The 13,579-nt window shown below is 39.5% G+C and overlaps 1 protein-coding gene and 1 long non-coding RNA gene across 23 annotated transcripts in view; one reads left to right on the top strand and one right to left on the bottom strand.

Moving 5' to 3' along the window:
* GALNT18 (polypeptide N-acetylgalactosaminyltransferase 18) overlaps positions 1-9,279 on the top strand; it is a 329,806-nt gene extending 320,527 nt beyond the window's left edge. For all 7 annotated transcript variants that reach the window (XM_055813301.1, XM_027778386.2, XM_027778387.2 and 4 more), the window contains one exon: positions 8,786-9,279. In XM_055813301.1, the coding sequence (XP_055669276.1) occupies positions 8,786-8,932 (147 nt within the window). In that variant the 3' untranslated portion in view covers positions 8,933-9,279. The remainder of the gene's footprint in view (positions 1-8,785) is intronic.
* The window catches only part of LOC106112084 (uncharacterized), a 316,631-nt gene that overhangs the window by 58,480 nt on the left and 244,572 nt on the right, over positions 1-13,579 (bottom strand). The gene's annotated exons all lie outside the window — the stretch shown is intronic.

Below are 13,579 nucleotides of genomic sequence, written 5' to 3'. Positions count from 1 at the left end.
TTTTTTAGTTAAAGCGAAATTACCCTGCAGAAAACACTGGTGTAGAGCATTACTTTTGGATTTTTTTCTATAGGCCAGGTCTCACTCAAGACTCCAGAGATACTCAGAAACACAGGATTTACCTATATCTAACACTCCTGCTATAGAAGGAGGTATACAACATAGCATAGTATTTATTGTTGTTTGTCCTGGTTGCAGTTAACTTACATAGTGTAAAAGCACATCTTAAGCTCTAGTTCAGAACTTCAGGGTATCAAAGTTAGAGCACTGAGTAGCCAGTGACTACTCAGTACCGTGGGTTCTGTGTTTACAGTCTTCTGAATGCTGCCAAGTAGGACAGGAGGCAGTAACACTGGTAATGGTAAAAGGAGGATGCAGGAGAGCGACTTACAAACAGCATGCCCATTAATAGTGAGAAAAAAAACTTCAGAAAACATCAACCTGGGAATCATCTCTCACCAACATGCATTTTTGGAGCTTGTTCTTTTACAACTGTCAGTTCTCAGAAAGGCATTCCATTTATTTCTAAATGAATTATCCTGTTAACATGTTACACAGGACAGCAGCTGTAGTAAGAAAAGCCACGTGCATCATTATCAAGGCACAGCATAAAGCTAGTTTTTCCTTCTCTACAAAGGAATTGTTAGGTAATCCTAGCTATCAGAGATGAGCATAATACATCATCATCTGGATTTGTTGCCATAAGAAAACTAAGGGACTTCCTCCCTACAACACCACCACCACCCTGGAAACAATGCTCAATAATTATTTTTTAAATTGCATTAAAATTACAGTAAAAAATATACATCTACATTGTATACCTAGAATATTTGTTTCTGCAGATGTTTTCCTAATATGTCAGAATGATTTCCTGGCCACCACTGATACAGTAATCATTTGTGTTTACCCTCTGAAAAATCCCTAATGATCCTTTCCAGTCTGGCTAATGTGTTCTACTACAAAGCCTCCTTCCATTTTCTTAGTTTTATCACCATTTTCTGTAGTAAAATGCCCTTTCACAGCTATCATATCCTGAAGAGCTTCTTTGTGTTTCAGTGAAGGTTTAAATTTATTTCTTTGCAAGATATTATTTTCTTAATCTTGCTATTAACACTGGGTCTTTGTAATATGCTAAAATCTGTGATAACATTTTATAGATATGTGGAAAATACTACTGACAGGATAAATCCATACATTCCTTGCCTGATTTTTATGCTGTTCCTCTATAATTTGTTTTCTATTCCAATTACATTCTCTAGGAAAACACACTTCCTTTTACCAGGTTTAATTGCTTTTATTTAAATTAAAATATTCTTACTTAAATTTAAATTAACACTATTGTGTATTTCCACATCCTGAAGACTTAACTATTATACCTTTAGAGGGCTTCACTCAGAATCTAGACTGCTTTACATTCATGTAGCCAATCCAGATTGAACAAAACATTAAATGATTGCACTGTCCACTAGTTACTAAAACCTAGTTTGGTCATAGAGCTAAGGCTGCATCGTTTGATTTTTCACAGCTGCAGTATTAAAAATCTGTTGCAGCAATACAAAAATTTAGCATTTATTATCATGTAAACTCTGAACGCTCACTCAGAAGTCTGGGTAGTGGAATGAGGCAAAACATGATGTAGACATTAAATTGTTGTAACTGTTGAATGATGCATCCAATTCCATTGTCAGAGGATGTTTCACGGTATTTACTCACTGGGTACAACTGAGTGAATGCAAGACCAGTGCTCAGATAGCTACCTGACAACAGAACCTGAGTGCAGGAGGAGAGGGAATATAAATAATTTTATCTTTTTCTTTAAGAAATGGTTTGGCTGATCCCTATTATAACTCCACCTAAGTTTATGTTGTACACAGCAATTAGTTTTGGTTAGTACTGAAAATATAAATTCACATTTTAAAAGTGTCTGGTACAGATTCTCATTTGCCTATCTAACTGTAAATGGTGATATGATCAGCTGACAGACAACACCCTTTTAGTATATAACACTGCTATAGATAATCTTTCATACACGTAGCAGTTAATGCACCTATTTTTCACAGTAGTCATATCAAATATATTAGGAATCGAGTGCCTCTGAAGAAGAACAATGGCTAACAGTATACTTCACTGAGGAATATTTCAATTTAAATAGTTTTAACTATTTTTGAAATATTTGAACAACAAAGAGTATGCTATAGAGTCTGCTTTATTTACAGAGCATCTGTTCACCAAGAGTTGGAAAATCTGTCATACTTCTTTAGATATGAGAAGAAATTAATCTATTACCTATCTATACCTATATCCTTCATGCAACTATAAAGCAGAAATTCTAAAGTCAGTAACATCATCCAATATTTCCAAGCAATGGGCAATACTGAAAATACATTAATCACTGTATGGGCTAAATTATTCGTTTTTTCTTATGAAGAGTCTTACTGCAGCAACATACAGAAGTGACCACATAGAAGACAGAAGGACTTTTGTAGAAATCAAATGATTTCTTTAGGACTAAGTTTGGTGTACTGAAAGTCACTGAAAATTTGCCGCAGTATTCTGGGGAAACACATGAGAAGATCATGCATTCTGTTTGGAGATTATCTATGTTATGTATACCTCAGTGTAATTCTTTGATTCGAATTATCAAAACAATAGTGAAGATTAGAGTTTCTGCCTCAAAAGGAGAGTGAACATGTAAATATTTGAGGTCACTGATTGAGGTACAAATAGAAAAATAATAGCTAGTGAATGCAATGATCTATACAGCATGTGTGATATGAGATAGGATACACTTATTAACCTTGTAAGGCCTATTTCTGAAATAGCCGTGGTTAGGCAAGCTGGTAAGAGCACTCCTTTTATTTCCTCTTTCAGGTAGAATAACATGAGCTTTAAGTGACGAGCAAAAAGTAGATTTAATGTAACAAAAGTGTACGCTTTAGGGTAACTTACCAACAAGAGTAATCAGTCTGATTTTCAGTAATTCTGACATCCTCAAGCGTTCATTTAATATTCCTCATTTTTACAAGTGATCAAACCCTGTCTTAAGTTCTGTTCCCAAGCGCTTTTACTGGCTTATGGAGCCCTGGTTCTGTCTAAAGCAACAACCTCACTTCCCCGTGTTCTATTTCTACATTGCTTTTTCTGGGAAATTTGGAAACCCAGTGTAACAACTTGCAGCTCACAGAACCCAGCACACCTACCTAAATGACTGGAATGCCATGGATCACACCTAGCAGATATGCCAACTACAATGACTAAATTGACCAAGTCACTCAAATCTTGTGAATTATTTTTTCAGTTTTAATAATGCCACATATGCATATTGAAATCCTTCCTTTAAAATACCTAAACTATTCTTTTCCTGCTGAGTGCTTTTTTGTTCATATATCAAAACACAACCTTGGCACTCTGACCTCAGAGTAACAAAGAACAGAGAAGTATTTGGTTCTTGCTGAAAAGAATTCTTATTGAAGAAAATTAAGAGAGTAAATATAATAGTAAATTTCCATTAAATACAGCCAGAAATAAAAATAAAAGATTTTGCATTGCAACCAATAAAATGCCATCTCATTAAAGGGCCTGTCATTCAGCACAAAAGGTAAGTAACTATAAGCTGAGACTTTTGGCAAGAAAACCCAGGAGCTGTTCAGAACATTTTTTCTAGGTGTATGTTCACAGGATCTTCTTATTGCATCTTTTGCCAAGTCAGAACATGCTTTTTTGTTGAAGGTAGTTTTTCTGAGGAGCACTACACTGTATACAACCCCAGTGCTGCAGCAGCAATGGTATGGAGGGGCAGGAGTTCCAGGTTACATGGTGTGTATACATTATACATAATTTCTTTAGAAAAATACTGTATTTACATCTCTGGTATTTGCAAAGAAAGCTGTACCAATGTTCTGTCCCATCTGCAGCGTTCTGCATAGGACACCTTCTAGACCTTAGAGAAGCTTTATGGCAGCTTTCAATTAATCCTGGCTCTGCAAGGACCAATAATCCAGAAAGGACTCATCCCACTTCAGTGCCTTGCAGAACAAATACGGGAAGGGGGAGGTTTGGGAACTGTGCATCCACACACCACACTCCCCGCAATAAACCAAAACAGAAAACCACAGAACAGTTCAAAGACTAATTACTCTGCACAGCTTATTAGCAGCCCAGCTCTAACCTACAATATATAAGCATATACTTACAACATGCTGATCTTTCTAAAAGCAAGTTGGGTTTTACGCACAACAGACTGGCACGGGACTGCCCAACAAGCACGCTGGAGCATCCTTTACTGCAGTGGTTTGGAGGCACATCAAATGGTGTTCTCAGGTGCCATATTAGTGGATAAATTCTGCTTTAGTGAAAGACTTGAAAGGAAGCCTCTTACAAATGGCAGGTACACAGAAAGTACAGTAATTCTAAAGGAAGTAAAAAGTACACTTTCTAGTAGCTACTGGTCATAACCGGATGCGTGACTTGAGATAGAGTTAACATTAAAAGTACATTTATGAAGCACTCTATCAGTTTTATGTGCATCTAAGGCTACCAGCATGAGATCAGAGCATTTGTGCTTCTCACAGGAGGTGCCTCAATTTGCGTTGCAAAACGCATCAAGTTTTCAGTCAAACTTTTTCGTACTGTCATTTTCAGTCTATTTTTATAAAATAGTTGACCTGGAAATTTATTTATCCTCTTGAGACTTCCACCACCATTGGGCTGCCGCCTCTCATCATCAGTGATCTTAATCATAATTCTGTTCAGCTGGGCAGAATTCCTCTTTACCTTGTTTCAGCAGTCTGTAGAATTATATTTTAGGTATCATGATGAAAGACATAACCCTAGGCAATCAACTTTTCACCTCTACATTTCAAGTAGAAGGCTTACCTAGGATAGGGAAAGGAAGCCAGAGAGCAAACTTGCCTTTCACTTAGCCTGAAGTGTTACTATTACAATAAACCATTTTGCTGAGCAAGCAGTAAACATGACTGTCAAGAGTTTTATATAAGTTTTACTAAATGGTTACGGGGGGGGGGGGGGGGGGGGGGGGGGGGGGAAGAATTAACTAAAAAGGACACCTTTGTCTGCATTTGGCTTTAGGGTTCCAAACGCTAACAATGACAGGCTGCAGAAACCATTCAGGAATACTGTAATTTGGAGGCCAAGGCCAAGCAGCAAACCACAGTTTTAGTTTTCAGTGCATCAGTCCTGCTTGTTTCTTTCAGTGGCATTACTCAGTTCACAGGCTTTAACAATTAAACAGCCCACTAGTTCAGGCCTTGCAACATACAGTGGGTGCACTGTCAGCACCCTGGAGAGAACAAACCAATACCACTGTCACGGGCTTGCATTGGAGGGGGGAAACAAACACAGGACACAATTAATTAGGCCAACAACAGGAAGTTTTAAGTGAGCACTATACAAACATTTCTCCCTGTACTTCAGAGCAATTTTTCATTTATGCACTTCCTGAAAGGAGCCAAAGCTGCACAGACTGCATCCTGAGGGATTAATCTGTGGTTCTGCACAGACCTCACATCTCTTAGAAGAGCTTGGCTCCTAACAGGACGTGAGCCTTTACATTTCTCTTTTGTGAGGGAAAAAAATGCATCCTGTTAAAAGCATCCCTGCTCTCTACAGCACTCAATTCACACATATTAGGCACTACTTAACTTGGGTGTCTCTCTTATGTTCCATACAGCACTCCAATGTACTCAGCAGGGTGATTTTCAGTAGCCACTGCAGAGTGCTCTGCAGCACATCAAAAAGAGCTTCCTTGGCTTTTTATCTCCCAAGTCACTTGTTTCTGTTAAATAAAAGCAGGATTCACATAAGGGCACATCAGGAAAAGAGAAGGAAGGGAGTGGGCTTTTTGAGTTGTTTTTTGGTTGCTTGCTTGTTTTGTTTTTCCTTAGAAGCAGTTTACACTTTGTTTATTTAGCTGCCTGTATTAAAATATTTCACCTGAATACATTTACTGTAACACCTATGTGTGCTCCACATGATGTAGAATAGAGGAAGAGCATTGTCCCCACTGTGAACATCCTCCTTCCTGTGCCCCGGAATCCTCAATGGGAATAGAAGGCGTTTGGGCCATTCAACTGACAGAAAGCCTTGACCACTGAAACAGATGGGAGTTCGGCAGAAAGCTCCAGCTCCGGATGGCAGTATTTAAGCTGTAGTGCTGTGGCTTCCTCTACCTAACAGAGCTCTGTTAGATGACTGGGCCCCATACATAGTCCTTGGAGAGAAAAAATAGGCACCAAAGAATGCAACTGACAGAGTGCACAAAGCACAGCCAGCAAACTAGGTGATTGCCCCAGCCCAGCAGCTGAAGCCAGCTAGACCTAAGCATCCTAGCTCATTCCTCTTCACGGGCATAAAAGCTGTTCTCAAGATGAATACCACAGAATTCATTTCAGAGTCTGGACAAGAAGAACTGTACCAGGGAAACACATGTTTTAGCTGTTAAGCTTTACATAAAACGGAGAGAATTAATTCTGTTCTTTCATTTACACTAATAAATTAGAAATGGCAGAAGTTCTTGAAGTACCATACCCAGATTCATATTCCAGGTCCAAAAATCAGCCAGGTAATGGAACTGAACTAGCCTTCCATAATGGGTTAGTTTTCTGACAAGACAGAAAGTGGGACAGCTTCTTTCTCCTGCTTCCTTAGTGCAACACCTGAGCTGAGGATGTCTTAGACACCAAAACTGAGACAAGGGCTAACTGGTAAGTGAAAGATACAGAACTAGTTTAACAACAGCAACACAAGCACCTCCATCATCAGTCGGAAGCCCAAGGAAGTTGATCCCAATTTCGGGTTTAAGCAGAAACATTTGTAGCAAATTCCCAACCTAAACCCAGGGAGCTGACCCTGGGTGCCATGCAACACTGAATCTATGCAGAGAAAAACCATAATCAACAGTTTTCATTAGGAATAGAAACCATTTGTTTTGCTAGAAGAAAAAACAAACAAACAAACAAACAAAAAAAAACAACCCAGAGAGAACACAACTGTTTTTTCTGGCAACAAGAAATATCCATTACCTTAGAGTTTTATAGCTTAAGGACCTAATTCAAAGCTCATTGAATTCAAGGGGGAGGGGGGGGCATACACAACACAGACATCTCACCACAGTGAGCTTTAGAGGGCGGGGGGTGTGTTTAGGATAAGAGAACAAGTAGCATATAATAAAGCTGTGACTGATTTTCCATCCTAGTTTCTTCAGATTTCTTGTATGTCAAGCAATTTTATTGCTTTTAGAGAGCTCAGAGTTTATGCTCCCACCAGACACCCAAATTTAACTAACTGTTATTAATATGAGTGTCAATAATGATTATACAGCAGTGGGAAAATACAGTTCACTCAGCATTTCGTTACAGAGGTATATTAAAATGCCTACTGTATGCCTGCCTGTCTAGGAAAGTAATCAGTGAAAATTGTACCTAGACTGCAAGCAGGCCTACCAAGGAGGATTTACGGGAGCCTCATACTTTGAATTTTGCGGTTTATTCTAGAAATGGTCTCTCTCTTACCCAAAGCCGTATTTAAAACCTAAGGCTTTAAAACCTAATTCTGTGTTTCATTAGCCAAGTCCAAAAAACGTTTCTGAAAGTCACTTCTCAGAGAAAGTACTTACTGAGTACTACCGGTAGGATAGGAGGGGAGGAGACCCCCGGTCACCTCTCCGAACAAAGCACAACCTGTACTGAATGGCACGAGCTGCCCTTGTCAGAGGAACAGGCAAACTCAGCATCTCTATCGGATTTATGCCAATATCCTTGGGATTACAACAGAAATCTATCCCAGTTACTACTTCAATACTTTTTTTTTTAATAGCAACTATTTCTTTCCCATTGTACAATTAACTAATTTAAATGTGGCTGCTGTTTCCATACTTCAGCTGTACTAATCTGTACTGATTTGCAGTCAGTTCTTTGATTTGCAGATGAAGCCAGTAATTCTCTACTATACAAGTCCAAGATACTGTAGAGAAAGTCAGACTTTTAGACTTCTGTGTGAATTACTCTGTGTATCTTGGAAGAAACTTCCCAGACACTAATGTGTACAAGTTACCTATTATCTTTATTAGGCAGCAGAGAGGGCAAAAGAACCAACTGAAACTAGAATTAAAAAATAATTTATGTTACCTACATGACAATTTAATTGTAATTTAGGTCTGTAGTTAACTGTGTCATAGCCCTAATGATTTAAGGTTGGCTGCAACTCAATAGTGAAGGTAGGACTTTAATATGGCAGTATTAAGATGAGAAGTGAACAGTCAATACCATTAACAACATAAGATTCCAACAGACAGTTCATTTGGGAATTCAAAAAATAAACAAATTTTGCATTTTATTCTACAGCAGCTACATACAGGAACTCCCTGGCCATGGCACTGTTCCTCTTTTGCCTTTTTCTGATGTTTCAGGGGTGCAGCAGAGCCACTAAGCTAGGTAACTAAAGCAAACAGGAAAGCATTTGGCTCGTGGTTAAAAAGCATGGATAGAAACACAGCTTGAGTCGAAACCCCAATTGCTGAAACGGTAACCAGGCAATTGAGGCTATTCTAAACTGCACCAGAGATTAAACCAGCCCGTGACAAAGAGAACCTTCACTCCAAATCCAGCCTAGCGCTTATCTTGTCTCTAACTGAAACATTTTTCACAGTAGCAGTGGACTTCAGTAGACAGACATTGGAACATTCTCTAATCTATATTACCACACAGTAGGAACACAACAATTTCACAATGTGTAATCCAAACTCCTCTTTTTCTCCCCATCTTTAAAGGGAGGTCCAATCCAGAACCGAAAATCCAAGCGTTGCCTGGAATTGCAGGAAAACAATGAAAATGAATTTGGATTTCAACTCGTCCTTCAGAAATGCACTGGACAACGCTGGTCTATAACAAATGTCCTGAAAAGCTTGTCATCATAGCAGACTAAATTTTTTTTACCTGTTTCTTTTGCTACTGTGTAGCAAATATTGTATTGTTGCCTGCTGTACTGTATTCCTCTTGCCTACCCCCCCACCCCACCCCCCACCTTCCTTCTCTCCTCTTTTTTGTCCCTTTGATTTTATTTTGTGAGTGTGTGGAAATTGGGTTTGTGGTCTGAAAATAAGACTATGTTTTTATTTCACAATGATGTTTTCATGGCATTTATAGAGACATTGAATGACAGGTGATGGGTAGGCTATCCTAAAATATTTTACAACTGTAAATAGGAAACAAATGGAGAATATTTATAACTCAAACTTTTATTGAATAAAAAATTCCAAACACTGTTACTGTTTAGCTGTCTCCATGGAAATCCATTTGGAAGTTAAGTGGCAGTTTCATTGTTTTCATTAACCCAAGCCTGATCTCGTCAAATCGTTGCCAAGTATCAGTATTCTCCAGACTTGTGGCACCAGCAGCTGCAACGATGGAAGATTTTTTCCTTTCTCCCTCTGGGAGACACCAGCAGCTGCAGTGATGGAAGATTTTTTCCTTTCTCTCTCTGGGAGACCTGTCCAGGTCACTGCAGCTAGCAGTGTGCAGATATGGGGGGGAGATGTGGCATGGCATGTGGAGGTGTACAACATGCACCCAGGTACTTTTTCCTCACCAGTACTACTAAATAAAACCAGAGAGAGAACCGCAGGGCTCAACTGAGGTAGGGAAAAGAATTCATCAACAAGAGGGGAAAAAAAGCTACAAGAGAAAAGGAGCAGCTACTGGAAGAAAAATACAAAACCCCTGACATTTCTCAGTGTGGTGGCCTCTGTTTCAATGACTGCACTTTCCTTCCAGTCATTCATAGTTGTTACAGCTTCTTTTTTCTTGTTCTGAATGCACTGTTCCCTGGCTACCACAGACTTGCATAAAAATGGCTCCATCCAAGAGCAACAGCAAGAAGTATGAATTCACTGCCTTTCTCCCTACCTTCAAGGAGGTGTGAATGCAATGCCGCATCACTTCGTCTCAGCTAAGCCTGGGAAGAGGAGGGGAAGAAAAAGGCCTACAAGATAAACCAGAACACTAGGATTACTGGCCTCTTTACTTCCAGCTGCTTTTATTTGTATGTAAATTCCCTCTCTTTTATTACTCTATTTGTTCTTTTTATTCTGTTGTTTGTTACCTTAAGTAACAGTCATAACCTCTTTTGGAGCACGTCATGTGCCAAATTGTCTTTTACAGACTGGCTTCACATTCAGGACCAGCTAACAGTATTGCTTCTTATGACTGTTTAACAAGTTGTGTGGCACGTTAATTGTATGTGTTCAACCTTCTGCTAGATATATTTACCACGCATCTGCTTCTCAGAGAGGAAAACGCTGAGCCAACAACAGGAAAACTCTTAACAGCCAATAAAGATGGGCTTAACGCCTGCACTTTGACCGACTTCAGAGGTCCCTTGGGCCTGTTTGAGTGAAAACTCCCATTAAAATTAGAACCCTGAAAGAGCATCAATAACCTGTGCCAGGGTTCCACAGCTAGACAAGGTAAAGCAGCTTTAATTTTGCCTTGTAGAGAAAACAGGAGGGTGCTGCACAAGCAAGCCAAGCCTCCTGCACACTCAAGCATGTGCAACGTCCCGACAGGAGAAGGCTCGGCACACAGCATGCAGAGCCGTTCTGAGCCTTCCCAAGTTCTACCACTGCCCAGCTGGACTTATTTTTCACAGGCATTCCAGATGAATGAAGAGGAAACTGCACATTCAGACAGAAGAAGAGCACAGTAGCATGAGACAAACTAAGCTTCCTTTCAGAAAAGATACCAAGATTTCAGTGCATGGAGACGCAGCCGTAAGGGAAAAACAAGTGGTATGGGTCAAACTGGTCTCCTCTTGATTCTTATGGGCCTACTGTACACTTCTGCGTTTCGGTTTTTGTTGGGATGGGATGTGGGGGTGGTATGAGTGCTAGAGGGAGGTATCTGGCAAAGACTCCACAGAAGTAAGAGGAAGGAGCTGAGCTCGGAACTGTTGTATTTCATACCATGTTGAATATTGAATGTCTAGCATCTGCCCGAAGGCGACTGCAGTTATTCCCAATTACACTGCAGCAGTGTGCGGATGTTCACCGCTAAGTAGAAAAACACCAACCCTCTTCCATGAGCTGTGCAGTGTCACCATGTCACGTCTGGTGCTGTACAACCATACCTCCCCACTACACCCCCGATCTAAGGCTGCCGCTCCACTTGATTCCCGTGGGGCCTGCACTGAGGAACGGTCTTCAGCTTCTCTCTAGAACAGAACAACATTACTGGGAATCCCTCGGTGGTAAATGTGGGTTTAAATTTGATTGCACTGCAAGTCTAGTAACTACAGTGGAATTACCAAAATAAACATTGTGGGGGGAAAACCCGTAAATCCAGACTTCAAACATTACTTTATACTACACCAATTCAGCTATATGTAAAATACACACATTATAATATACTGTTATCTTTGTGTTTTATCATGGACTAATAATTTTTATGTGGTAACGTACAGAAAAAAGGAGATCGGCGGATAAACCTACTAAAATGGTAGAGTATAAATTATTAATGCACATAAGCAGTACCATTATTTTGCACTTTCTGAGACCTTAGGTCTCAGAACAGATTTTCTTTGCCATGCCTCTTCTCCTGGAACAGAGAGAAAAACAGAGCAGGAAACAGCCGTCTTTTGCTAGACATGCACTCGCTCTTAGTCATTAACTGCCTCATCGCCACTTTCTTTTTCAGATACAAAGGAATTACACAGATACAGCAGTAGTGCCTCGCACTTTAAAAGACAAATAATCACTATATTAAGTGAAAAACAAAACTCATCTTCACTTTCTGGAAAATTATAGAATAACATTCAATCATCGGTTGCCTCAATCAAAAACATTCCCAAGTCAGCCTTCGCAATAATTATTTTATTTTTAATTGTCTTAAAGAGGGAGAGCCAGCACTTAAGGATAAAAAAGAATACTGTTCTAGAAGTCATATACCTGCTCACCCAAGTATGGTCAGAGACGAAGATAACCAGAAAAGATCCAGTCAGCTCCTTCTTCCTCCTGCTGCTATAGAACTGTTCCCAATATATTTTGATGACTTTTTTTCTTGACAAGTAACAACACTGTATTTACTAGCTGATAAGGATATTCTGACAATTAAATGAAAAAGAAAATTTCAAGCAACATGGACAACATATACTTGTTTTCCTCTATCTCCTCAACTATCATTCAGCCAAATTGTTCATACCAGGCTGTCACCCACAGTGGTTTCTCAAGGCTGTATGAATTCCACTATGTCTTCTCACAACCTCTGCACATGGGGCAAAGCACCAGCAACAAGAAGAGGAGCTGTGCTGACAACATGAGCACAACATGCAGAAAAGAATACTTTCATGTCCCTGGGGAGAAGATACTAGGGTTTGGCTTGTATCAGAGACCCCTAGGTAATACTTGTGGAGATGGGCTGTACAGTCTTCAAGGGAGATACAGGTTATAGGAATTTATTCATTTATTTGTTTACCTATTTATTTTTACGAAGCTAGAGGTATTCAGGAGCATGGAGTACCAAGACCATACCTGTTCATTCCCAGCTAGAACTCAGTCGAGAATTCAAGAGTGCCCTCACCTGCCTGGCCTTTCCAGGCTTGCTGACATCTGTTGGGAGTGACTATGCAGAGCACGGCTTAGCATTGTCCTCTTTTGCTATGGAAGAAGCAGCTATTTTTGGTTTCACCTTTCTGACAGGACAAAATTTATTCCTCCAACATCAGGCCTTAGATGTACTACCTTCCGTGTCTTTGCTAAAAAGAAGTTCATCCATCAACACCCATCACTAGGCCTTTTAATACATGCTGATCAAGACGGAGTTGCAAAAGTGATAATTAAACAAGTAGCTGTCATGTGTCATTCTATACTGGGTAGCACTGAATACTCAGCTGGAGATACAGAGAAAAGGAAACATTGAGATTTCAAGGTCTGGCATCAATAGATGCACCATAATTTTGTTTACACCCTAGATTATGTGTATATATAGATCTACAGCACCATATATATATATATAAATAACATAAGCATGTATCTATAGACTCACATACTGTTTACTGGCCAAAAAAAAAAATCACATTAAAGTGCACTCCATCCAACCACAATCTTAAAGACAGGGAAACAAGACACCAGGAGAAAGGTTTGAATCACAGTTTTATCACTGTGCTACCCAGAATCCCTTCAGCACTACTTCTGTTTTTAACACTGACAAAAAGGCAGAACATAATGTCAGCATATTTCAGCTTTTGTTCAAACAAACATTAAAGCTTTTCCACAGGGTTAAGTCAGAATAACTTCTCAAATTCAGAATACAAAATAGTTGTGCTAATGCAGAGGCTCAGGGGGTAATCATTAAGGCTTTTGAATAACTGCATTCTCTACTGATTTGCTGTAGTTATTTCCTGAATTACACACACCCCCACCCTTCGCCTTTATCATGAAAATACTTAAAAGTGCAGAACGTGATGATCAGTAATGTCACTCACTGATCATCATCTGTATTCTGAAACAGCAAAGCAATTTATTTTTGTTTATTGACCAACATTAGCTTTGCATTGTCAGGTGAAAATTATT

The sequence above is a fragment of the Falco peregrinus genome, chromosome 9, assembly GCF_023634155.1.
Source record: "Falco peregrinus isolate bFalPer1 chromosome 9, bFalPer1.pri, whole genome shotgun sequence".
In the NCBI taxonomy this organism is placed as follows: Eukaryota; Metazoa; Chordata; class Aves; order Falconiformes; family Falconidae; genus Falco; species Falco peregrinus.
Note: the sequence above shows the minus strand (reverse complement) of the source record. Positions and strands in the feature narration are given on the sequence as shown.